This window comes from Micropterus salmoides, unplaced genomic scaffold (genome assembly GCF_014851395.1).
Source record: "Micropterus salmoides isolate LMB-PRFRI ecotype aquatic unplaced genomic scaffold, ASM1485139v1 Ms_hic_scaffold_14, whole genome shotgun sequence".
Taxonomy (NCBI): Eukaryota; Metazoa; Chordata; class Actinopteri; order Centrarchiformes; family Centrarchidae; genus Micropterus; species Micropterus salmoides.
The window spans coordinates 34,870,036-34,895,258 of NW_024040485.1; the positions used below are offsets into that span (position 1 = coordinate 34,870,036).

The following is a 25,223-nucleotide window of genomic DNA, read 5'->3' on the forward strand; positions in this document are numbered from 1 at the left end:
TGAAAAACAGAGTGAAAGAGATAATTAAAGATAGAGATAGTGAAAGAGATACGGAAAAGATAGAGATATTGAAAGATATAGTGAAAGAGATAATGAAAGAACGAGAAATAGAAAAGATAGGGAAAGAGATACTGAAGAGATAGTGAAAGACAGAGCCAGTGAAAGAGGTAGTGAAGGAGAAATAGTTAAAAACAGAGACAGTGAAAGAGATAGTGAAGAGATACGGAAAAGATAGTTAAGAGGTAGAGATATTGAAAGATACAGTGAAAGAGATAATGAAAGAAATAGTGAAAGAGAGATAGTGAAAGATAGAGATAGTGAAAGAGATAGTGAAAGATAGAGATAGTAAAAGAGATAGTGAAAGATAGACATAGTGAAAGACAGAGCCAGTGAAAGAGATAGTGAAAGACAAAGAGAGTGAAAGATAGACAGTGAAAGACAGAGACAGTGAAAGACAGTTAGTGAAAGACAGAGATATTGAAAAATGGAGATAGTGAAAGAGAGATAGTGAAAGAGAGAGATAGATGGATGCCACGAACAGAGGACAACCAGTGGAAACTCAGAATAGAATCAAATATAATAACTGTTTTGAAAGGTTTTCAAATTATTATTATTTTCATTTAGTAATTGTTCCTTTATTTGTTTTTTTTAATTTGTTTTTATTTCACGTTTATGGGTAATGAGGGTTCGGGATGTAGCAACATGTAAAAGGAGATGGCAGACATGAAAATATATTTTGAATGCTTTTTATATGCTAAAGCAAGATTAAATAAATGTAATAAAGAATTCCAAATGTCACAGTGAAATATACCATTATCAAAATATTGCCTATAGACACACGCACACACCTGTCTATAGATTTGTCTCACTCTTAACCCTGCCTTGGCCGACCTCGTCCTTTCTCCCAGTACTGTATCCTTCTCAGGTTATTTCCCACAATTTTTTGAACCTGGTATCTTATTTCCTCTACCTGCAGCTTTTGGTGTGCAGCAGTCTCTGTGACCATCTCCCTCTTATTTTATCGTAGCAGTCAGCCTTGGCAGCGGCTGCAGCACTACAGCCGTTCAGTCACTGTGAGCCAGTTCCAAATACTGTCAGCGATCTTTACATCTTGTCATGGTCACATATTTGTTTAATCAGCTAATATCTCCTAAGTTTGTTATAATATCGATAGTCACAGATCACCACCAGTAGTATCAGCAGCAACAACAGCATCAGCAGCAACATCCCCAGCAACAACATCAACAGCCCACAGTGTTTAAAGCAAGAGCTGGGTATTCCCTGTGTTTCTTTTTCAAAACTGTGTCATACCATTCGCTGATGTATCAATACAGAAGCATCAGCAAGGAATACATAACGATATATTTCTGTATCAATATTTTGAGAACAGCCCTATTACTTTATATATATACTTTGAGTACCTGCCCTGGTTCTGATAGCAGGCACTTTGAACTGTAGCCCATTATGTGACCTGAGATCATGACTGCTTTGTAAAGTTAAAAATGTCCTGTTTAAATAATTTGGAAGTCTGCCTAACATATCTTTGCAAGTGAAGGGATGACCATCCTTCCAGTCTGTCCAATATACAATGATGTATCCTGAAACTAGAGTTAGTGACATATCTGAGAGCTGAGTGATAAAGGGGGTCAGGTTTGGACAAGGTGGGAAGAGAGGCAAACCTGTAGGTAGTGTCCCTATAATCAATCTGTGGCAGAAAAAGGCCAGCAACTAAGTGTTTTTGTGAAGCCATTGAAAAGCATGACTTTCACCTATACAGAAAAGTCAACGTGAATTTTAATTTCTTTGCAAGATAATCAACATGGTATTTAAAATTTAGGTTTTTTGTAAAACCAGATTCCCAGATATTTGTAATTATCAACAGACTGGATACAGACTCCATACAAGGTCGTGACGGAGAGGGGTGGTACCTTTGTTCGCCCAGTGGCAAAAATCATAACTTTAGTTTTGTGTGAATTTAAAAGCAACTTCAAATCTGACAGAGCATATTGCAGGGTATAAAAATCTGCCTGCACATTTGAAAAGGCCAACTCTGCTGTGGGGGCACAGGACTACAGAACTGTGTCATCTGCATACAGATGATCCTTACAGAATTTAAACATCACAAATATTATTAATGTAAACTAGGAAAAGCAGGGGTCCGAAAACTGAGCCTTGTGGAACACTTTCCTAACAAGGACTGGATCTGACATGTTGTTTCCATGTTTATCCATTGTGAATGATTGGTCAGGTAACTGTGGAACCATTTAGCCGCTTTGCATCCAATGCCTGCTCTCAGCAGGGTATTAACAAGTGATGGATGGTCCACAGTAGAGTCCAAATATGATTGGATAGCAACTAATGATGTCAAGATTTTTGAAAGAACAGGGAGAGATTGGCCTAAAATTGTTCATGTCAATCCAAACCTCAATATTATTAACATTACATAAAATTTTTTTAAATAATTAATTTGTGAAGCTGGAACGATGAAATGTTTTGACATGAAAATGACAAATGACCAAAACAGCTGCCAATAAAAACATTTTTTTCAACCAACTAATTGTTTCAGCTGTGCTTGAATAAACTGTTGGGTAATTAAATTAATTACAAAACATTTTATAAACTCTTCATATGTAGTACAATGCTTACTTTGTAAAGTAACATAAGCTGTTGTAGTGAAGAAAAAAGAACAATCTCTCAGTCTGAGTTTGGGTGAGACACAAAAAGTGGCATGAACAGAATATAATCATTTGTACATAAGTACAGTACTTGAGTAAATGTACGTAATTACTGCCCACCACTGAACGGCAGCATAAGATTCATTTCCAGAGATGAAGGTACAGGTACGTAGAGAAACAAATAAGGGATATGTTGGAGTAAAGTGAGAACTGAGTGGGAAACAGCTCTTAAAATCCTTCTGCCAGTTATAAAATTTACGACTGAGAAAGATAAAACATCTATGGGACAATCTGATAAATGGGTTGAAATATGTTTCCTGCTAAATCGAATAAAAGAGACGAAACCTACCATTTAGGGCAGATATGCTCTATGCTATTCTTAGACATCTTGACTCGATTCTTTATTTCAGAAGACTCACTAAAGAAAAAGTTCAAATACATCTGACAATAAATTATGGACTGTAAGTTTGATAACTTAATAATAATAAGCTGGTATGTAACGTCGGCCAGAGTCCCACTGCGCTTTCACATCCAGACAAGGATGGACAAACACCTTAATGTTTCACTCCAAAGCCTGAGTCATGACCAGTTTCACACCAGTGTTTGGAGACAGAATAAGCTCCATGTTTGCACAGACTGCCTTCATTTGTTAGAGGGGGAGATGTCCAACCATAATTAACACAAACATCTCTGCTTTCACTGTCAGTAATGCGGCAGCTCCAGAGATCGAAGCACCTAAATCAGCCCTTGGAAGAGTCTAGAAAGGATGTGACTGCCCCATTGTGGGAGTGAGGGAGTGTTTGCTGAAGCCTCTGCTTTCACTGTGGTAAACTGGTGGTAGCAGCTCTTAACCATTCGCTCTCAGTGGAATATCCTGTTTGAAATGGTCGACACCACCGAGCTGGTTTTGGAGATCCTTATGTGTTCTGAACAGGCTTCATATTTTAGCCCTTTATCTGGAGAAGCTGTGGACAGGCTGGCAAACTGACAGGCCTTTAATATGATGCTGATACCATATTAAAAACATTCACTAATTGATCCTAATTGTCACACTAGGAAAGGAGAGAGTGAGGAAAATGTGTTGAGTGTAAAGTTGTCAGTCGGGGAATAACACAGGGCTGTGAATGAGCCCCGTCACTGTGATCAGGCTCCTCCTTCTAATCCACCAACTTAGTGTTGATGAAGACTAAACAGAGAGATCACAGCCTTCTTTATACTTGCTGGAGCTCACAGTTCCTCAACACTGCAGATATGACGCCTCTGTTCATCTCAGTGTTGCTGGCTGCTGTGTGCCTTGGTATGAACACAACTCTGGTTCTCTGATATCAATCCAACATTGACATGATTCTTTAACAGCACACTGATACTGTTTGTTGCTGTTTTACAGAATGCAGAGCACAAAAAGACAACGTGCTGCAACCAGAAGGAGACGTGACTGCTGCTGAAGGAGAGCCAGTAACACTTGGCTGTACATTTGAGGCGAGTGGCACAAATCCAACTTTGTTCTGGTACAAACAGGATGGAAACAACAGCCCTGAATTCATATTGAGCCGTTTTCAACGGGATGAAGGGAAAACAGAGGCTGAGTTTAAGGAGAGATTTTCATCCACACTGGATTCCACCTCAAGATCAGTTCCTCTGAAGATCCAGAAGCTTCAGCTGTCTGACTCTGCTGTGTACTACTGTGCTCTGCAGCCCACAGTGACAGGAAACACCAAAACTCTGTACAAAAACCTTTGGAGCAAAGACAACAGAATATTCCACAACGTCCACTAGAGGGAGTCACACACTGTTAAACTTCATTTTCTGATCCAGTCTGGATTCTTCTCTCTCGTGAGACCCAGCTGTGATGAAGAGCTTCAGAAATGAAACTACTGTGAAATATGAGTCTCCTCCTACTGACTGCAGAGCTGCTTCATGGCAGAGAACTCTTTGATTCCAGCTGTGAACATCAGACCAAACACAACTGACAGAACGTATTCATACTGAACATTCAGTTCCAGCATTTCTCCTCTGTCAACATGGAGAAACTCGCTGCACTTTTGTTCTTTTCAGCTCTCGTAGGTACGTGTGTTTCTGACAGTGAGTGCTGGTTTTAAATGATGGATGTCTGCCTTTGGAACAGAACTCTGAATCTAACATGTTGTTTCCCTCACTAGGTAACACCTTGGAAGATGATATTACTGCCAGCAGAGCTGAAGTGCTCTCATCAGAGGGCCGTAGTGTTACTCTGTCCTGTAGCTATTCAGTTAAAGCCGAGAATCTCCAGTGGTATCGTAGGCTGTTAACAGACAGATGCTGTGTCCTCTATGAAAAGTCTGGATCCTCACTGTGCTGCATTATTCTACACCAGGGGTATTCAATTAGAATTCAAAGTCTCCAGTTAGAGAAAATTTCCCGAAGCAAAGGAACATCAAAACGACGACTTGCATTATCATTCAGTACTATAACGTATAGTTGTATCAACATATGTTTTTAGTCAACAACGGACTGTCAAATCAAATAATATTTCATTCAGTTTTCACATCAAACTGGAGGGATAATAAATAATAACTAATCTAATAATAAATTCTAAATTTAAGTAAACTAAAATAAATAAATGAAATTAAAAGTGTAGCTTGAAGTGATGAAGTGCAGTCTCCAATTTTATAACACACACTCAACACATCGTAACAAATAAACAGTTGTAATACCTCCTCTCCTCTTTCATTCCCTCTTACAGAGCTACCACCTCCCTACTTTCTCTTGTTCAGTGAGAAACGTGAGCTCTAGCTTGTCCAGCTAGCAGTGGAGTTCTATGAGATATTCTGGCTTTGAACTGCCCGTGGGATGAATGTACATGTAAAAATCTGTACATTCTTGATTAAAAGCCATGTGAAATCCCTTTTCCCTTCCATCTCCTCAATTCCTGTGTGTTTCCAAAACGTCTTTGGTGAATCTGGCGGACTCGACTCGCAACCATCGGAATGCACAGATTTGATTGGCTGAGCAGCGTCACATGAGACGATTGGAGCACGTGCGATTGGTCTGTGAGTTTCCTGGTCCGCTAAACCAGTACAGTAAATGCTAGAAAAGCTAGGTTTAACACAGCCCCTGCTAAAAAGGACAATCTCAACCCCTCTGTTCTCTCAGGTCCATCTCTAAACTGTCTCTTATCTAAAGTCCTGGACAAAGTAGTTTTTACCCAGCTGCAAACATTTAATTGATAATAATGTTTATGAAAAGTTCCAGTCCGGCTTCAAACCCTGTCACAGCACTGAAACAGCACTTTTAAGAGTTTTAATGACTTGATTTTAACTGACTCAGGAGTCTCTGCCGTCCTAGTGCTCTTAGACCTCATGGCTGCCTTTGACACTGTTGACCACTCAATCCTCTTGTCACGGGTGGAAAATTGTGTGGGAATCAAAGGTACTGCACTTAGGTGGTTTCAATCCCATCTAACTGATCGGAGCTTCTCTGTCCACCTCGGTGATTATTCCTCTGAGACGGCCCCATTTACTTGCGGTGTCCCTCAAGGTTCTGTCTTAGGCCCCATCTTATTTTCTTTGTATTTGCTGCCCCTGGCCTCCATTTTTAAAGAGGTATGAGGTCTCTTTCCACTGTTTTGCAGACGATGAATGTAAAAGCAAAGGGCTCACTGCAGCCCCTGCTTGACTGTATGAAGGACATCTAAACGTGGATGAACCTAAATTTCCTCAACCTAAACGGAGACAAGACAGAGATCATAGTGTTTGGACACCCTGAACTGCTTGATGAAGATTCTCTCGGCCCTTTAACTTCAAACAGCCGCTCAACTGTGAGGAGTCTTGGTGTTGTATTGGATAGTGTGTTTAAATTTGATAAACCCGATATCCGCCACTGTTAGATCCTACTTTTTCCAGTTGAGAACTATAGCCAAGGCAAAGGCCTATCTCCCTCCTAAAGATGTGGAGAGGGTGATTAATGCCTTCATAACTTCCCGTCTTGACTATTGCAACTCCTTATATGTGGGCTTAGACAAGTCATCTACTCAGCGCCTGCAGTTAGTCCAAAATGCTGCTGCCCGCCTCCTGACAGGAAAGAAGAAGAGGGACCACATCACACCTGTGTTGCGCTTCCTCCACTGGCTTCCTGTTCATTACAGGATTGATTTTAAAATCTTACTTTTAACTTTTAAATGCCTTAATGGATTGGCTCCATTGTACTTAACGGAGCTTCTTCACGTTCATACTGCAGCTAGAGTGCTGAGATTCACCTATCTCCTCCTCCTGGATTTACCCAGAAGCAGACTTAAACCAGAGGCGAGTCCCACACTTGCTCTTAAAACACCCCCCCAGATGCTTAAGACCACCACTGGTGCTACCATCCAAAGAGGAAGACTGGAGAGCTTTCTGTCATCACATCTAACAACTATGGGGACACTAGGTTCTGAAATGTGAGCATTTTGCCAAATGCAAGTATCAGATTCTCTGTATGAGCAGAAACTTAATATTGATTGAGTCTGACTGGAATAGGAGGCAAAAGAACCTGATCAGGACGTCCCTAATGAAATGTCCTCCATGTTCCCAGAATAGAGAGCAGGTCTTCAGGTAGGCTTCCTTCTAGTGGGACCTGCCTCGGTCTCACAATGGTGTGAAGAACTGAAAGTGGACATTCAGGAAACATTTCTCTGAGGCAGAGCTGCTCTGGATGCACAAATAATCTCACTGGCTGAACTGAACTTTGGTAGACAGCCAATCTCTAAAAAGGGGATTCTCTGGCCCCGCCCACTGAAGTCCAACTCAACCAATGAGATTCTTTGCGTCTCCAGAGCAGAAATGTTTGAGGAACTAAAAGCACAATCAGCTTGATGTTGAGGAGAAGGGCTGTGCAGCAGAGAGGCTGTTTAGTTTCTTCATTCTACTGCAGTGGAAGAACATTGCTCATCTGCTGTCTGTCTGGCTTTAACAACTCCAAAGACATGTTGCTTTACCTCTTTTTACTTTGCTCTCACTTCATAGGTGAGTGTTGGAGTGTTTGTGTCCACAGAGTAACACTGTACAGCTGCCATTTTCCACTGTCTTCTCCTCTCAGCCTCATGAACAATGTTAGTCTAATGGCTTCATTTGCTCTACTTTTTCCAGGACTAATAGCTGGAGACACAATCTCTCCTGTACGAGAGGAAGTCAGTGAAAGAGAAGGACAATCTGTCACACTCACATGCAACTATCAGACAACAGCAAGTGGTGTAGACCTTTACTGGTACAAACATCATTCTGACCTTCAGGCACCTCAGTTTATACTCCGGAAAGGAGCAAAATCATGGAGTGGTGACGAACATATTCCCAATGAACGATATGGATCTGAAACATCAGCAACATCAACTAAACTGACCATCAGAGATCTAACCCTGGCAGACACAGCTCTCTACTACTGTGCTCTAGAAACACAGTGATACAAAGTGTAGAAGAGGCTGTACAAAAACCTGAACCCAGATATCTGACTACTCTTCAAAGAGGAGGGAAGTGGTATTCAAACCACAGCTTCATATCAGATGGATTCTGCTAATTCCCGTTTTATCAGAGTCACTGTGGTTCCAGCTGCTAATGAAACACTGGGGGAGGATTCACAGGAGCATTATGGGTAGTGGGGATCTTTAAGTTTAACCAGGTTTCAGGCTCCAACAGAAGTTGTGTACAGTTTGCAGATTGGAGGTTTCAGCCAGGTGTTTGTGTCCAGATTCCTTCAGGTGAATTTCCTGCAGATTCTCCTTCAGTCTGACCTTCTTGGATGATGATGACTGCAGCATCACTGTCATTTCTAAAGCTTCCATCAGCCTGAATGGAAACAGAGCACAGCAAGAGGAGGAGCTCCACAACTGAATATGAAAGGCTTCATGTTGGAAGTGAAGAGCTGCTGTGTTCTCTCTATTGTTCATTCAGTACAAGTGGAAATGATGCAGCTCTGCTTAGTTTGGATGATCATCTTCATGTTTCACACTGGTGAGTGAAATTTAACAGCAGATTTTAAACATGACTCAGAAAACATTTCAGTTTGGCAAATACTCATTTGTTTCTCTCTCACTTTAAAGAAATATAAATGTCAGAGTGAAATCTATCTTTGTCTTTTTCAGGATCCTCTGAGGATTTAGTGAAACCATTTAAAGATGTAATGCTGGCTTTGGAAGGAGACTCTGTGACTCTCTCCTGCAACTATTCAGGCTCCGTCCTCTACCTCTACTGGTATCAACAGAAGTCCAGTTCATCTCCACAGTTTTTCCTCGCAGATTATTCAAAGAAACCAGGTTTTTCTTTTAAACATGACAAAACAGCAAAGGAGTTTCATCTGCAGATCTCCTCTGCTGCAGTGACAGACTCTGCTGTGTACTACTGTGCTCTGCAGCCCACAGTGACAGGAAACACCAAAACTCTGTACAAAAACCTTTGGAGCAAAGACAACAGAATACTCCACAACGTCCACTAGAGGGAGTCACACACTGTTAAACTTCAGTGTGATGATGAAGTCTTAAATTACTTATATTCTACATGAATCAATGAAATATTTGTAATATCTTATAGGTATAAAACATTTCAACAACACTTAGCAGGAAGCCTTTCATTAGGAGGGGATGTCTCTGATCTTCCTCGAGGGTTTTTAAATCATGATTTTTAAACCTATAGGCAAAGGGAACAGTAAGTTCAATTGGGCAAAGAGGAACACGAGGGAGTGGACCAGACCCAGAACCAGAGGCAGGTTCAGTTTTATGGTTTTCAAAATAAAAGAGTACACTGACTTACAGCAAGCTGAGGCAGGCCAAGGTCCACACAGGCAGACACATAGCAAACACATCCAAAGGAAGCAGCAATAAACCAAATCTAAACGGTCTAATACATCAGGCCAAAAATCCAAAACACAGGAAAACACTGGGAAATGGCTAGAAAGCTTGACATATAGACAAAGACAAGGCAGGCGCACAGACTAAACACACAAGTGAGGGGAGATTAAGGAGACACAGGTGACACTAATTAGGACAGGGCAGCCAATCAAACGGGCGGGAAAACACGAGGGCAGGAAATAAAGTAAGACAAGACACAGGAGATACAACATAAAATAGAAAATAACAACATCAAAACCCAAAACCATGACACCATGTCAATAATATGGAGTCTTAAAACACATTGTGATTGGTTTATGGAATAGACGATAACTGACTGATGAACATCCGGCTGTGAGCTCTATTTTCTTTAAGTTAATCACAAGTGCTTTCACTTTGGCTGATTTGCAGAGAATTTAGAGCACCAGTAAATATAAATATGTCTCGGTAACACTTTATTTGAAGGTGCTTGTAATAAGCAATAATTAACAGTTAATAAGCAGCAATTAAAAATAATCAAACACTTTATAAAGATGTTTATAACACAAATAAGTGTTAACTAAAGCACAATTAACTCATTTATTATTGATAAGACACTTATAGGCCCTTATTAGGAACTTGTTGATGTTTATTTACCTGTCATAAACATTATTAAGCTGTTTATTAACATTTTATAAGGGCTGGTTATTGATAAATTAACAGAATTGTTATTTCCTTGTAAGATACTTGTAGTGGGTTAGGGTTAAAAAATCTTACTATTTATAGGCAGCTTATAAGATACATTTTTATTAACATTGACACTTAACTTTAGCATGCAGCTATAAAATAAGGTATGTAGTTTAAAATAAGGCATGTAGATTAAAATAAGGCATGTAGTTTAAGCTAACATTAGCATGCAGCTATAAAATAAGGTATGTAGTTTAAAATAAGGCATGTAGTTTAAAATAAGGTATGTAGTTTAAAATAAGGCATGTAGTTTAAGCTAACATTAGCATGCAGCTATAAAATAAGGCATGTAGTTCAAAATAAGGTATGTAGTTTAAAATGAGGCATGTAGTTTAATCTAACTTTAGCATGCACCTGTAAAATAAGGCATGCAGTTTAAAATAAGGGATGTAGTTTAAGCTAACTTTAGCATGCAGCCATAAAATAAGGCATGTAGTTTAAGCTAACTTTAGCGTGCAGCTATAAAATAAGGCATGTCGTTTAAGCTAACTTTAGCATGCAGCTCTAAAATAAGGCATGTAGTTTAAGCTAACTTTAGCATGCACCTGTAAAATAAGGCATGCAGTTTAAAATAAGGGATGTAGTTTAAGCTAACTTTAGCATGCAGCCATAAAATAAGGCATGTAGTTTAAGCTAACTTTAGCATGCAGCTATGAAATAAGGCGTGTCGTTTAAGGCATGTAGTTTAAGCTAACTTTAGCATGCAGCTCTAAAATAAGGCATGTCGTTTAAGCTAACTTTAGCATGCAGCTCTAAAATAAGGCATGTAGTTTAAGCTAACTTTAGCATGCACCTGTAAAATAAGGCATGCAGTTTAAAATAAGGGATGTAGTTTAAGCTAACTTTAGCATGCAGCCATAAAATAAGGCATGTAGTTTAAGCTAACTTTAGCATGCAGCTATGAAATAAGGCGTGTAGTTTAAGCTAACTTTAGCGTGCAGCTATAAAATAAGGCAAGTAGTTTAAGCTAACTTTAGCATGCAGCTATAAGATAAGGCATGTAGATTAAGCTAATGTTAGCATGCAGCTATAAGATAAGGCATGTAGATTAAGCTAACTTTAGCATACAGCTATAAAATAAGGCATGTAGTTTAAGCTAACTTTAGCATGCAGCTAAAATAAGGCATGTAGTTTAAGCTAACTTTAGCATGCAGCTATAAAATAAGGCATGTAGTTTAAGCTAACTTTAGCATGCAGCTATAAAATAAGGCATGTCGTGTAAGCTAACATTAGCACTTGGATTTTTAGAGCAGCTTGAATAATGTCTTAGGGTGTTTTCTCTCAACCTGGACATTAGAAATTGGTCCAAGAGATGGCTGCAGTGGCAGCGTGAAACAAGCTACAATGTAACATTAATATGCCGCTGCACACCTTCAGTTTCCATCCATAACGTGCTTGTTTTGCCACTGACACGCTCAGATAATTATTCTTAGTGTCTGACAACATTATGGAAAGGATCCCAGCTGAGGTCAAGCTTTTGTTAAAGAGTAAGATCCGTTTTGTTTTAACATGAAACATCCCTGAAATCGCCAAACCCACCAGACTCTATTCAAATTAACTGTTATTTTATCGTCATACAATACACATTTAAAGTCGACAGGAACAAGATAAAACCTTCACAAACCATCTTAGTTGTCTAAGAAAATAAGAAATGTACTGAAGTATAAAGGGTAGCTGTATTACGAGTGCAAATTACAATGTGATGTCCAATCTCGCATTCATGAGGTATATATAACTTATAGCTCTAATAAAGGCCTATAATTGTCTTATAAGCAATAATTAATCAATTAATAGTTTATTAGGCTTTAATTAACACTTATATTGTTGTTTATAAGCATCCTATAAGGTCTTATAAGTGTCTTATTAACTGTTAATTACTGCCTATTACAAGCACCTTAAAATAAAGTGTTACCTACGTCTCATTTACAGAAAATAAAGCAAAAACTTTCACATCCTGTGGAATTTACTGGTAAGGTAGGAAGTGGAACAGAGAGAAGTGAAAATCCAGAGCTGCGAGGAGACGGAGAGATTGAGGGAGGAGCTAAGCTGTTAGTGAACTATAGAAGAGAGAGGAACTTCCATATTCAGCAGAGTTCAATACACAAAGCAGAAACATTCCCTTTATTCAACATGCTGTCATTGGACTATTATGTACTTTCTCTACTGTTACTATCCATTCTAACAGGTATGTGAGATCCTGCTGAGAAAGTTTCATTACTAACTTTTCTGGATGGGATTCATTTGTTGAGTCTTTTACAACATGAAATAACAGAGTTATCTCTTCCTTCAGGTGTCAGCTGTGAAGAACTCACTGCAGTCAGGAATGAAGAGTTCACTTTAGAAGGCAGCTCTGTTACTCTGTCCTACAAATACTCCAAGAGTGCTGCTACCAATGATTATTTCTTCTGGTATCGGCAACATCCAGAAAAACCACCAGAGTTCCTCATCTCACACTCTGCTTCAGGAGCAGTAGGAAATGATCCAGTCCCTGGACTGTCTGTTAAAGTGAGTGATGATAAAACCCAAATGGATCTGCAGATCTCCTCTGCTGCAGTGACAGACTCTGCTGTGTACTACTGTGCTCTGCAGCCCACAGTGACAGGAAACACCAAAACTCTGTACAAAAACCTTTGGAGCAAAGACAACAGAATACTCCACAACGTCCACTAGAGGGAGTCACACACTGTTAAACTTCAGTTGTATGTTATCATATCATCTGGATTCTTTGCACTCATGATAAAAACTTGAAGAAAAATGAGGGATAAATGATCAAGACAAATGAAGGAGAGTGATGTTAACTAAGTAGATAAATTATTGTTTACATCAATATTCCTTTGAGCTCCAGAATATCATTTGCTGCTGGACTAGTTTGAAGTTTCAGTGGCATCTTTTCTTCTTCTGTGGTCTGATTCTGATTGGCCACTAGATGACACTGTAGCTGCTGTTAATCCAAGCTGAGCCACATTATCAAGTAGGCGGTGCACTACTTCTGCACTGTGTTCAACCATTCTGTCAATAATAACTGCTGCTGTGAAGAGAACAATTCTCAGACTGAATGTTGAACATCAGCTAGTTTCTCCTGTTGATTTAAACCTTGTTGTAGAGATGGAACATTGGCTGGGGATTATTCTTGCTGCTCTTTTCTTTGGTAAGATAGAAAGCACAACATCTTTTTATTCTTTTCTAAAGATTTATGGAAACAGCTGAGCTGTTTGTGTCCACAGAGTAACACTGTACAGCTGCCATTTTCCACTGTCTTCTCCTCTCAGCCTCATGAACAATGTTAGTCTAATGGCTTCATTTGCTCTACTTTTTCCAGGACTAATAGCTGGAGACACAATCTCTCCTGAACAAGAGGAAGTCAGTGAAAGAGAAGGACAATCTGTCACACTCACATGCAACTATCAGACAACAGCAAGTTATCCTTCTCTTTACTGGTACAGACATCATTCTGACCTTCAGGCACCTCAGTTTATACTCTGGAAAGGAGCAAAATCACGGAGTGATGAGGAATATATTCCTGATAATCGATATGGATCTGAAACATCAGCAACATCAACTACACTGACCATCAGAGATCTAACCCTGGCAGACACAGCTCTCTACTACTGTGCTCTAGAAACACAGTGATACAAAGTGTAGAAGAGGCTGTACAAAAACCTGAACCCAGATATCTGACTACTCTTCAAAGAGGAGGGAAGTGGTATTCAAACCACAGCTTCATATCAGATGGATTCTGCTAATTCCTGTTTTATCAGAGTCACTGTGGTTCCAGCTGCTAATGAAACACTGGGGGAGGATTCACAGGAGCATTATGGGTAGTGGGGGTTCGGGATGTAGCAACATGTAAAAGGAGATGGCAGACAAGAAAATATTTTGAATGCTTTCTATATGCTAAAGCAAGATTAAATAAATGTAATAAAGAATATAAATTTCACAGTGAAATATATCTTGGTCTTTTTTTTCTCATCGCAGAATATTCAAAGAAAGCAGGGTTTTCTTTTGCACATGACAAAACTGCAAAGGAGTTTCATCTGCAGATCTCCTCTGCTGCAGTGACAGACTCTGCTGTGTACTACTGTGCTCTGCAGCCCACAGTGACAGGAAACACCAAAACTCTATGCTATGTCTATTTTTCCTCATGCATTCATGTCAAAGCAGGATTTTGCCAATAATTATTTTCATTATGAATTAATCTGCTGATCATTTTCCCTTAATCAATCAACTAATTGTAAAAAACTAAAAAAAATGAAATAGTGAGAACTGTCGTCATAGTTACCCAGAGCCCAAAGTGGCACTTTTTATATTACTGTTCTGTTCAACCAACGTTTATTTTTTTATTTAACCTTCATTTAACTAGGAAGTCACATTGAGGTTAAAACCTCTTTTACAAGTGAGACCTAGTCAAGACAGGATCAGATAGCAGGATCTAACAGATAACCAGGCAACAATAAGAACAAATCACAACATCATCATTAGGTACAACAGAAAAACACAGCACAACGACATTTTGTACATCACTAAGTCACAGTGCAACAACACAACATTAGGTACAACGTAATACCCTACATAGTACTGTTCACAAAAAGACAACAACATTAGGTCATAGATTTATAAAGGAATTAAGTGGTAATTTGAATTGGCAAAGCAGCTGCAGTTAGCAGTGACCACCTCCTTTAATCTATGTTTAAAATCATGTAGGGAGATGAGGGATCGAAGTGTGAGCTTGGTCTGCACATCATTCCAAGACCAAGGGCCATAAAAGAACACGCTTAGCTTTCCAGCCTCTGTTCTGATAGCAGGCACTTTGAACTGTAGCCAACTATGTGACCTGAGATATTGACTGCTGTGTAAAGTTAAAAATGTCTTGTTTAAATAATTTGGAAGTTTACCTAAAATTATCTTCGCAAGTGAAGGGATGACCATCCTGCCAGTCTGTATAATATACAATGATGTGTCCTGAAACTACAGTTAGTGACATATCTGAGAGCTGAGTGATAAACATGGTCAAGATTGGACAAGGTGGACAGAGAGGCAAACCTGTAGGTAGTGTCTCTATAATCAATCTGTGGCAGAAAAAGCCAAGCAACTAATCTTTTTTCTGAAGCCATGGAGAAGCAGGACTTTAACCTACACAGAAAAGCCAGCATGAAATTTATGTCCAACCAGATTCCCAGATATTTGTAATTATCAACAGACTCCATCCAGGGTCGTGATGGAGAGGGTTAGTACCCAATGGCAAAAATCATAACATTAGTTTTGTGTGAATTTAAAACTTCAAATCTGACAGAGCATATTGCAGGGTAAATCTGCCTGACATTTGAAAAGGCAAACTCTGCTGTGGGGGGCACAGGAGTACAGAACTGTGTCATCTGCATACAGATGATCCTTACAAAATTTAAACTTATCACAAATATTATTAATGTAAACTAGGAAAAGTAAAGGTCCCAAAACTGATCCTTGTGGAACTCTTTTCGTAACAAGGACTGGATCCTGACATGTCGTTGCCATGTTTAACCATTTGTGGATCACTGGTCAGGTAACTGTGGAACCATTTAGCTGCTTTGCATCCAAAGCCGGCTCTCAGCAAAGGCCTTTGTAAGGTATAAGAACAATGATACACAGGTAAATTTGTTATCTATAGCCTCTTTGAAGTCATCCATAGCTTTTAAAGTGGTGGTTACTGTACTATGCACTGACCTGAAACCGGATTGCATTTCATTTCAAATGTTATGCGAGTCCAAATATGACTGGATAGCAACTAATGATTTCAAGATTTTTGAAAGAACAGGGAGATTAGAGGTTGGCCTACATTTTTTCATGTCAGTACAAACCTCAACATTGTTAACACTACATTAAATTTTTTAAATAATTAATTTGTGAAGCTGGAACGATGAAATGTTTTGGCATGAAAAATTACTTAAATTCAATTCAATTCAAAACAGTTGCCAATAATTTTTTTTGTCAACCGACAATTGTTTCAGCTGTGCTTGAATAAACTGTTGGGCAATTAAATTAATTACAAAACATCATATTTTATAAACTCTTCATATGTTTTAAAATGCTTAATTTGTAAAGCAACTAAAGCTGAAGAAAAAACAACAATATCTCCTTCTGAGTTTGGTGGAGACACAAAAAGTGGCATGAACAGAAAATACTCAAATTAGTACATAAAATAAATAAGAGTAAATGTACTTAGAGGTATGTATAGAAACTATAGATTAAACAGGGATATGTTGGAGTAAAGCGAGAACTGAGTAGAAAACAGCTCTTAAAATCCTCAGTTATAAAATTTACAACTGAGAAAGATAAAACATCTATTTGACATTTTGATAAATGGGTTTCCTGCTAAATCGAATAAAAGTGATGAAACCTACCATTTAGGGCAGATATGCTACACTGCTCAAAACAATAAAGGGAACACTTAAACAACACAATGTAACTCCAAGTCAGTCACACTCCTGTGAAATCTAACTGTCCACTTAGGAAGCAACACTGATTGACAATCAATTTCACATGCTGTTCTGCAAATGGAATAGACAACAGATGGAAATTATAGGCAATTAGCAAGACACCCCCCAATAAAGGAGTGGCTCTGCAGGTGGGGACCACAGACCACTTCTCAGTTCCTATGCTTCCTGGCTGATGTTTTGGTCACTTTTGAATGCTGGCGGTGCTTTCACTCTAGTGGTAGCATGAGACGGAGTCTACAACCCACACAAGTGGCTCAGGTAGTGCAGCTCATCCAGGATGGCACATCAATGGGGAGCTGTGGCAAGAAGGTTTGCTGTGTCTGTCAGCGTAGTGTCCAGAGCACGGAGGCGCTACCAGGAGACAGGCCAGTACATCAGGAGACGTGGAGAAGGCCGTAGGAGGGCAACAACCTACTGCTACCTCTGCCTTTGTGCAAGGAGGAGCAGGAGGAGCACTGCCAGAGCCCTGCAAAATGACTTCCAGCAGGAAGTCATTCTACTGGGGGTTGTGCTTACAGCCCAACACCGTGCAGGATGTTTGACATTTGCCAGAGAACACCAAGATTGGCAAATTCGCCACTGGCGCCCTGTGCTCTTCACAGATGAAAGCAGGTTCACACTGAGCACATGTGACAGACGTGACAGAGTCTGGAGACGCCGTGGAGAACGTTCTGCTGCCTGCAACATCCTCCAGCATGACCGGTTTGGCGGTGGGTCAGTAATGGTGTGGGGTGGCATTTCTTTGGGGGGCCTCCATGTGCTCGCCAGAGGTAGCCTGACTGCCATTAGGTACCGAGATGAGATCCTCAGACCCCTTGTGAGACCATATGCAGGTGCGGTTGGCCCTGGGTTCCTCCTAATGCAAGACAATGCTAGACCTCATGTGGCTGGAGTGTGTCAGCAGTTCCTGCAAGAGGAAGGCATTGATGCTATGGACCGGCCCGCCCGTTCCCCAGACCTGAATCCAATGGACCACATCTGGGACATCATGTCTCGCTCCATCCACCAACGCCACGTTGCACCACAGACTGTCCAGGAGTTGGCGTACGCTTTAGTCCAGGTCTGGGAGGAGAGCCCTCAGGAGACCATCCACCACCTCATCAGGAGCCCAGGCGTTGTAGGGAGGTCATACAGGCACGTGGAGGCCACACACACTACTGAGCCTCATTTTGACTTGTTTTAAGGACATTACATCACAGTTGGATCGGCCTGTAGTTTGGTTTTCCACTTTGATTTTGAGTGTGACTCCAAATCCAGACCTCCATGGGTTGATAGATTTGATTTCCATTGATAATTTGTGTGATTTTGTTGTCAGCACATTCAACTATGTAAAGAAAGGATGTGTTATTTTAGTGTTCCCTTTATTTGTTTGAGCAGTGTATATAAACCAGAATTGAGGGAAAGGAAAGACTTTACTGGTTGCACTCTGTATGTTTGTTTGCAATACAATAAATTATGGACTGTAAGTTTGATGCCTTGTAATAATAAACCGGTTAAATAACGTCGGCCAGAGTGGCGAGTGTTTGCTGTACAATGTAACGCTGAAGCCTCTACGTGGTAAACTGGTGGTAGCAGCTCTTAACCATTCGCTCTCAGTGGAATATCCTGTTTGAAATGGTCGACACCACCGAGCTGGTTTTGGAGATCCTTATGTGTTCTGAACAGGCTTCATATTTTAGCCCTTTATCTGGAGAAGCTGTGGACAGGCTGGCAAACTGACAGGCCTTTAATATGATGCTGATACCATATTAAAAACATTCACTAATTGATCCTAATTGTCACACTAGGAAAGGAGAGAGTGAGGAAAATGTGTTGAGTGTAAAGTTGTCAGTCGGGGAATAACACAGGGCTGTGAATGAGCCCCGTCACTGTGATCAGGCTCCTCCTTCTAATCCACCAACTTAGTGTTGATGAAGACTAAACAGAGAGATCACAGCCTTCTTTATACTTGCTGGAGCTCACAGTTCCTCAACACTGCAGATATGACGCCTCTGTTCATCTCAGTGTTGCTGGCTGCTGTGTGCCTTGGTATGAACACAACTCTGGTTCTCTGATATCAATCCAACATTGACATGATTCTTTAACAGCACACTGATACTGTTTGTTGCTGTTTTACAGAATGCAGAGCACAAAAAGACAACGTGCTGCAACCAGAAGGAGACGTGACTGCTGCTGAAGGAGAGCCAGTAACACTTGGCTGTACATTTGAGGCGAGTGGCACAAATCCAACTTTGTTCTGGTACAAACAGGATGGAAACAACAGCCCTGAATTCATACTGAGCCGCGTTCAACGGGATGAAGGGAAAACAGCAGACGAGTACAAGGAGAGATTTTCATCCACACTGGATTCCACCTCTAGATCAGTTCCTCTGAAGATCCAGAAGCTTCAGCTGTCTGACTCTGCTGTGTACTACTGTGCTCTGCAGCCCACAGTGACAGGAAACACCAAAACTCTGTACAAAAACCTTTGGAGCAAAGACAACAGAATATTCCACAACGTCCACTAGAGGGAGTCACACACTGTTAAACTTCATTTTCTGATCCAGTCTGGATTCTTCTCTCTCGTGAGACCCAGCTGTGATGAAGAGCTTCAGAAATGAAACTACTGTGAAATATGAGTCTCCTCCTACTGACTGCAGAGCTGCTTCATGGCAGAGAACTCTTTGATTCCAGCTGTGAACATCAGACCAAACACAACTGACAGAACGTGTTCATACTGAACATTCAGTTCCAGCATTTCTCCTCTGTCAACATGGAGAAACTCGCTGCACTTTTGTTCTTTTCAGCTCTCGTAGGTACGTGTGTTTCTGACAGTGAGTGCTGGTTTTAAATGATGGATGTCTGCCTTTGGAACAGAACTCTGAATCTAACATGTTGTTTCCCTCACTAGGTAACACCTTGGAAGATGATATTACTGCCAGCAGAGCTGAAGTGTTCTCATCAGAGGGCCGTAGTGTTACTCTGTCCTGTAGCTATTCAGTTAAAGCCGAGAATCTCCAGTGGTATCGTAGGCTGTTAACAGACAGATGCTGTGTCCTCTATGAAAAGTCTGGATCCTCACTGTGCTGCATTATTCTACACCAGGGGTATTCAATTAGAATTCAAAGTGTCCAGTTAGAGAAAATTTTCACATCAAACTGGAGGGATAATAAATAATAACTAGACTAATAATAAATTCTAAATTTAAGTAAACTAAAATAAAGTGCCTAATTTTTTGAGAAAATGAAATAAAAAGTGTAGCTTGAAGTGATGAAGTGCAGTCTTAACCAATTTTATAACACACACTCAACACATCGTAACAAATAAACAGTTGTAATACCTCCTCTCCTCTTTCATTCCCTCTTACAGAGCTACCACCTCCCTACTTTCTCTTGTTCAGTGAGAAACGTGAGCTCTAGCTTGTCCAGCTAGCAGTGGAGTTCTATGAGATATTCTGGCTTTGAACTGCCCGTGGGATGAATGTACATGTAAAAATCTGTACATTCTTGATTAAAAGCCATGTGAAATCCCTTTTCCCTTTCATCTCCTCAATTCCTGTGTGTTTCCAAAACGTCTTTGGTGAATCTGGTGGACTCGACTCGCAAGCATCGGAATGCACAGATTTGATTGGCTGAGCAGCGTCACATGAGAAGATTAGAGCACGTGCGATTGGTCTGTGAGTTTCCTGGGCTGCTAAACCAGTACAGTAAATGCTATAAAAGCTGCGCAGGTTAAAATAGAAATGCTCCGTCACGAGGTAGTAAGTCTCATTAATAAATCGGATGTAGGTCGGCAGTCCGGAGAGGACAGCAGCTGGGTCCGGATCCGGACCGCGGTCCGCCTATTAGTGACCTCTGGAATAGATGATACAAATAAACTTGACTTGATCTCAGCATACAGCTGTGAGCTCCATTTTCTTTAAAGGTTCAGTGTGTAATTTTTCTGACAATCTATTGACAGAAATGCAATATAAGATCCTGTTAAGGCCCCTCCCCCTTCCTGATTCCTTCTCCTGCAGGAGACTGCAGGCAGGGAGGCTGATTGGGCTGGGCAATCACCTGTGCAGCTCTACCTTTAGAGCTTATTTAGCCAGGACTGATCAGGCTTTTGTTCCCCTTCGAAGGAACTATGGGAACGCCTCTAGGTGAAGCAGGTCTGAACGTGAATGAAATCACTCCAATCCTATTGGCTTGTTGCTAGAACGGTAAGGTGTGACGGAATAACCAGAGGAGTATAAAGCACACCTGTACACACTCATTATTAGCTTTTTTCTATTCAGCAGGCGCTCTGTATGTTGTTTGAAGAAAGCTCCAGTCCTACAAGCAGTGTGTCTTACCTGAAGAAGAAGTCTACCAGCATGTCCGGCAACCAGATGTACAGAAGGTGTGTTTTTTTCTTGCCCTCGGTACATCATGGATGGAGATTCTCATGAGATGTGTGTCTCATGTTTGGGGATGGAGCACGCCCGGGCAGCTCTTGAGGGGGCTGCCTGCGCCCGTTGCGAAGCCCTTTCCGTGCGGGTACTGAGGTCCCGCATGGCTCTCTTTTCTGAGGACGGCCGGATGTGTTCTCCCCGTGGTGCGGGCCCTGCGGCCGCTGAGGCGGCCCGGCGGCTTCACTCATGGGGTTCACAGCGTGATCTGTCGGAGGATTTCGGGACGGCTGAGGCTTTTTCCCGACCTTCATCCGCTGGCTCCGACGCTTCCTTTCCTCGTTTGGGAGCCCGTTCTCGGCTTCTCCCGCTCGCGGTTTGGATCCGGAGACGCTGCAGCAATCCGACTGGTGACTAGAGCCGTGGCTAAGCTCAACATCAACTGGCCACAGGAGGAGCAGACACCACAGGCTAGTGGTAAGCTTGATGAAAGGTTTCTTAAGCACCACGCACCACCTCCACGCCGGTCTCTGCCATTCTTTACTGATTTACATGATGAACTGAGTAATCATGGGGCAGACCCTTCTCTACACGGCTTTCCACACCCCGATCACTGAACTACAGTAATGTGATGGGGGTTAGGGACCGTGGTTATGGGAGGATGCCTCGGGTGGAGGATGCGCTTGCGAGCTATCTCTCCCCTCGACTTGCGTCCTCCCTGGAGGAGCCGGCGTTACCCTCCAGCCATGTCGCACCAAATCTACGCTCGTGGGGAAGGCGTACATGGCAGCGGGCCAGGCAGGTGCGAGCTTGCTCACCATGGCGGTGCTTCAAGCCTACCAAGCCGACCTGCTACAGGAGATGGTTCAGAGGGGGGGTCCCTCTGAGGAAGATCTGGTGGAGCTTCGCAGAACCACGGAGCGTTAGGGCTATCCTGCACCCTCGTTCAGGATACATCCCTAAAGTGCCTTCTTGTGCGGCAGGGTCCACAGTGCTGCAGGCATTTCATCCTCCACCTCATGTGATGGCGGAGGATGAGAGACTTCATCTGCTCTGCCCTGTCAGAGCACTGAGTATTTACACTCTGAGGTCCTCCCGTGGGAGGAAGGCTGACCAGCTGCTAGTGTGTTTTGGGTCTCCCAGGGCCGGGCTCCCTGCATCCAAACATACTATTAGCAACTGGATTTGTTCAGACTATTTCCCTGGCCTATCAGGTGCGCGGTTTGCCTTCACCTGTGGCTGTGAGGGCTCATTCTACCAGAGGCATGGCGGCCTCTCGAGCCCTCCTTTCCGGGGCCTCTTTGCAGGATGTTTGTTTAGCGGCTGGCTGGGCCACTCCGCACACACTCATTCGGTTTACAGTCTTGACCTTCCTTCGGCACCTGGCACTTGTGCGCTCTCCTCTTAGTCGTGCCACTTTACTGCACACTGGGGCAGGTGGGGTTTTCGGCATGGTTTAGTGGGTATCTCGTTCCCATAGTGTCGTAACCGACGCAGTGTCTCGTTCCCCTTCTCGGAGAACCAGGGTTACATACGTAACCCGAGACGTTCTCTTTCCTCCTAGGCCGCCGTCTTACCGGGTTTGTCCTTTGTCCTGACGACATACACATATCCTGACAGTCATACTTTGCCACACCACATGTTTTTGATGATTATTTGACCTTTCTTTTACTTTTATAACAAATCATATCTTTGGCATGCAAACCTGGTGTGTCTTCCCTCCTTTTTGTCAGGGGCTAAGAGCTGGCTTGTGACCATAACTATGTTTTCAGCGGGGACTAGAGACGGACTCGAGTCGCAAATTTGAAGACTTGACAAACAGACAAAAGACTTGACTTTGAGTTGGTATTCATGACTTAAGACAGATGACTTGAAAATGACTTGATTTTTTTATATATTTTCTAATTCCAATGTTTGCGCCTAATCCTGCAACTATGTGTACTTTCACGTAGCAGTCCGGATCTCCGTGACAGCGGAGATGAAAAAGACTATAAAAGGATTATATTGTCGATGACAGTAGGAAGAAAAGAACAGTGATGTACAAGGTCTGCAGCTCAAAAATCAGTGACACAACCACCACAACATCCAACTTCATCCGTCAATATAGAACCAATAAAGAAAGGTACCTTACATGACTGTGGCTTGCCAGCATGGCAGGTTCAGTTTTATGGTTTTCAAAATAAAAGAGTACACTGACTTACAGCAAGCTGAGGCAGGCCAAGGTCCACACAGGCAGACACATAGCAAACACATCCAAAGGAAGCAGCAATAAACCAAATCTAAACGGTCTAATACATCAGGCCAAAAATCCAAAACACAGGAAAACACTGGGAAATGGCTAGAAAGCTTGACATATAGACAAAGACAAGGCAGGCGCACAGACTAAACACACAAGTGAGGGGAGATTAAGTAGACACAGGTGAAACTAATTAGGACAGGGCAGCCAATCAAACGGGCGGGAAAACACGAGGGCAGGAAATAAAGTAAGACAAGACACAGGAGATACAACATAAAATAGAAAATAACAACATCAAAACCCAAAACCATGACACCATGTCAATAATATGGAGTCTTAAAACACATTGTGATTGGTTTATGGAATAGACGATAACTGACTGATGAACTCAGCATCCGGCTGTGAGCTCTATTTTCTTTAAGTTAATCACAAGTGCTTTCACTTTGGCTGACTTAAAGAAAAAAAAATCAGAAAGAAAGAAAAGCATAATTGCAGATAATTAAGAACACCAGTAAATATAAATATGTCTCTGTAACACTTTATTTGAAGGTGCTTGTAATAAGCAGTAATTAACAGTTAATAAGCAGCAATTAAAAAATAATCAAACACTTTATAAAGATGTTTATAACACAAATAAGTGTTAACTAAAGCACAATTAACTCATTTATTATTGATAAGACACTTATAGGCCCTTATTAGGAACTTGTTGATGTTTATTTACCTGTCATAAACATTATTAAGCTGTTTATTAACATTTTATAAGGGCTGGTTATTGATAAATTAACAGAATTGTTATTTCCTTGTAAGACACTTGTAGTGGGTTAGGGTTAAAAAATCTTAATATTTATAGGCAGCTTATGAAATACATTTTTATTAACATTGACACTTAACTTTAGCATGCAGCTATAAAATAAGGTATGTAGTTTAAAATAAGGCATGTAGATTAAAATAAGGCATGTAGTTTAAGCTAACATTAGCATGCAGCTATAAATAAGGTATGTAGTTTAAAATAAGGCATGTAGTTTAAGCTAACATTAGCATGCAGCTATAAATAAGGCATGTAGTTTAAAATAAGGCATGTAGTTTAAGCTAACATTAGCATGCAGCTATAAAATAAGGCATGTAGTTTAAGCTAACTTTAGCATGCAGCTATAAAATAAGGCATGTAGTTTAAGCTAATGTTAGCATGCAGCTATAAAATAAGGCATGTAGTTTAAGCTAACATTAGCACGCAGCTATAAAATAAGGCATGTAGTTTAAAATAAGGCATGTAGTTTAAGCTAACTTTAGCATGCAGATATAAAATAAGGCATGTAGTTTAAGCTAACTTTAGCATGCAGCTATAAAATAAGGCATGTAGTTTAAGCTAACTTTAGCATGCAGCTATAAAATAAGGCATGTAGTTTAAGCTAATGTTAGCATGCAGCTATAAAATAAGGCATGTAGTTTAAGCTAACATTAGCATGCAGCTATAAAATAAGGCATGTAGTTTAAAATAAGGCATGTAGTTTAAGCTAACATTAGCATGCAGATATAAAATAAGGCATGTAGTTTAAAATAAGGTATGTAGTTTAAAATAAGGCATGTAGTTTAAGCTAACATTAGCATGCAGCTATAAAATAAGGTATGTAGTTTAAAATAAGGCATGTAGATTAAAATAAGGCATGTAGTTTAAGCTAACATTAGCATGCAGCTATAAAATAAGGCATATAGTTTAAAATAAGGCATGTAGTTTAAGCTAACATTAGCATGCAGATATAAAATAAGGCATGTAGTTTAAAATAAGGCATGTAGTTTAAAATAAGGCATGTAGTTTAAGCTAACATTAGCATGCAGCTATAAAATAAGGCATGTAGTTTAAGCTAACATTAGCACGCAGATATAAAATAAGGCATGTAGTTTAAAATAAGGCATGTAGTTTAAAATAAGG

At 40.8% G+C, this 25,223-nt stretch overlaps 1 gene segment (V, D, J or C); it reads left to right on the forward strand.

The window, feature by feature from the left end:
* Positions 1-18,380: 18,380 nt before the first annotated feature.
* LOC119902828 lies at positions 18,381-19,123 on the forward strand (the record flags this gene model as incomplete). The annotated part of the segment is given in 2 exon segments: positions 18,381-18,734; positions 18,825-19,123. Coding segments are annotated over 2 exon segments (417 nt in total), but the record flags the coding sequence as incomplete, so codon positions are not given.
* Positions 19,124-25,223: the final 6,100 nt, after the last annotated feature.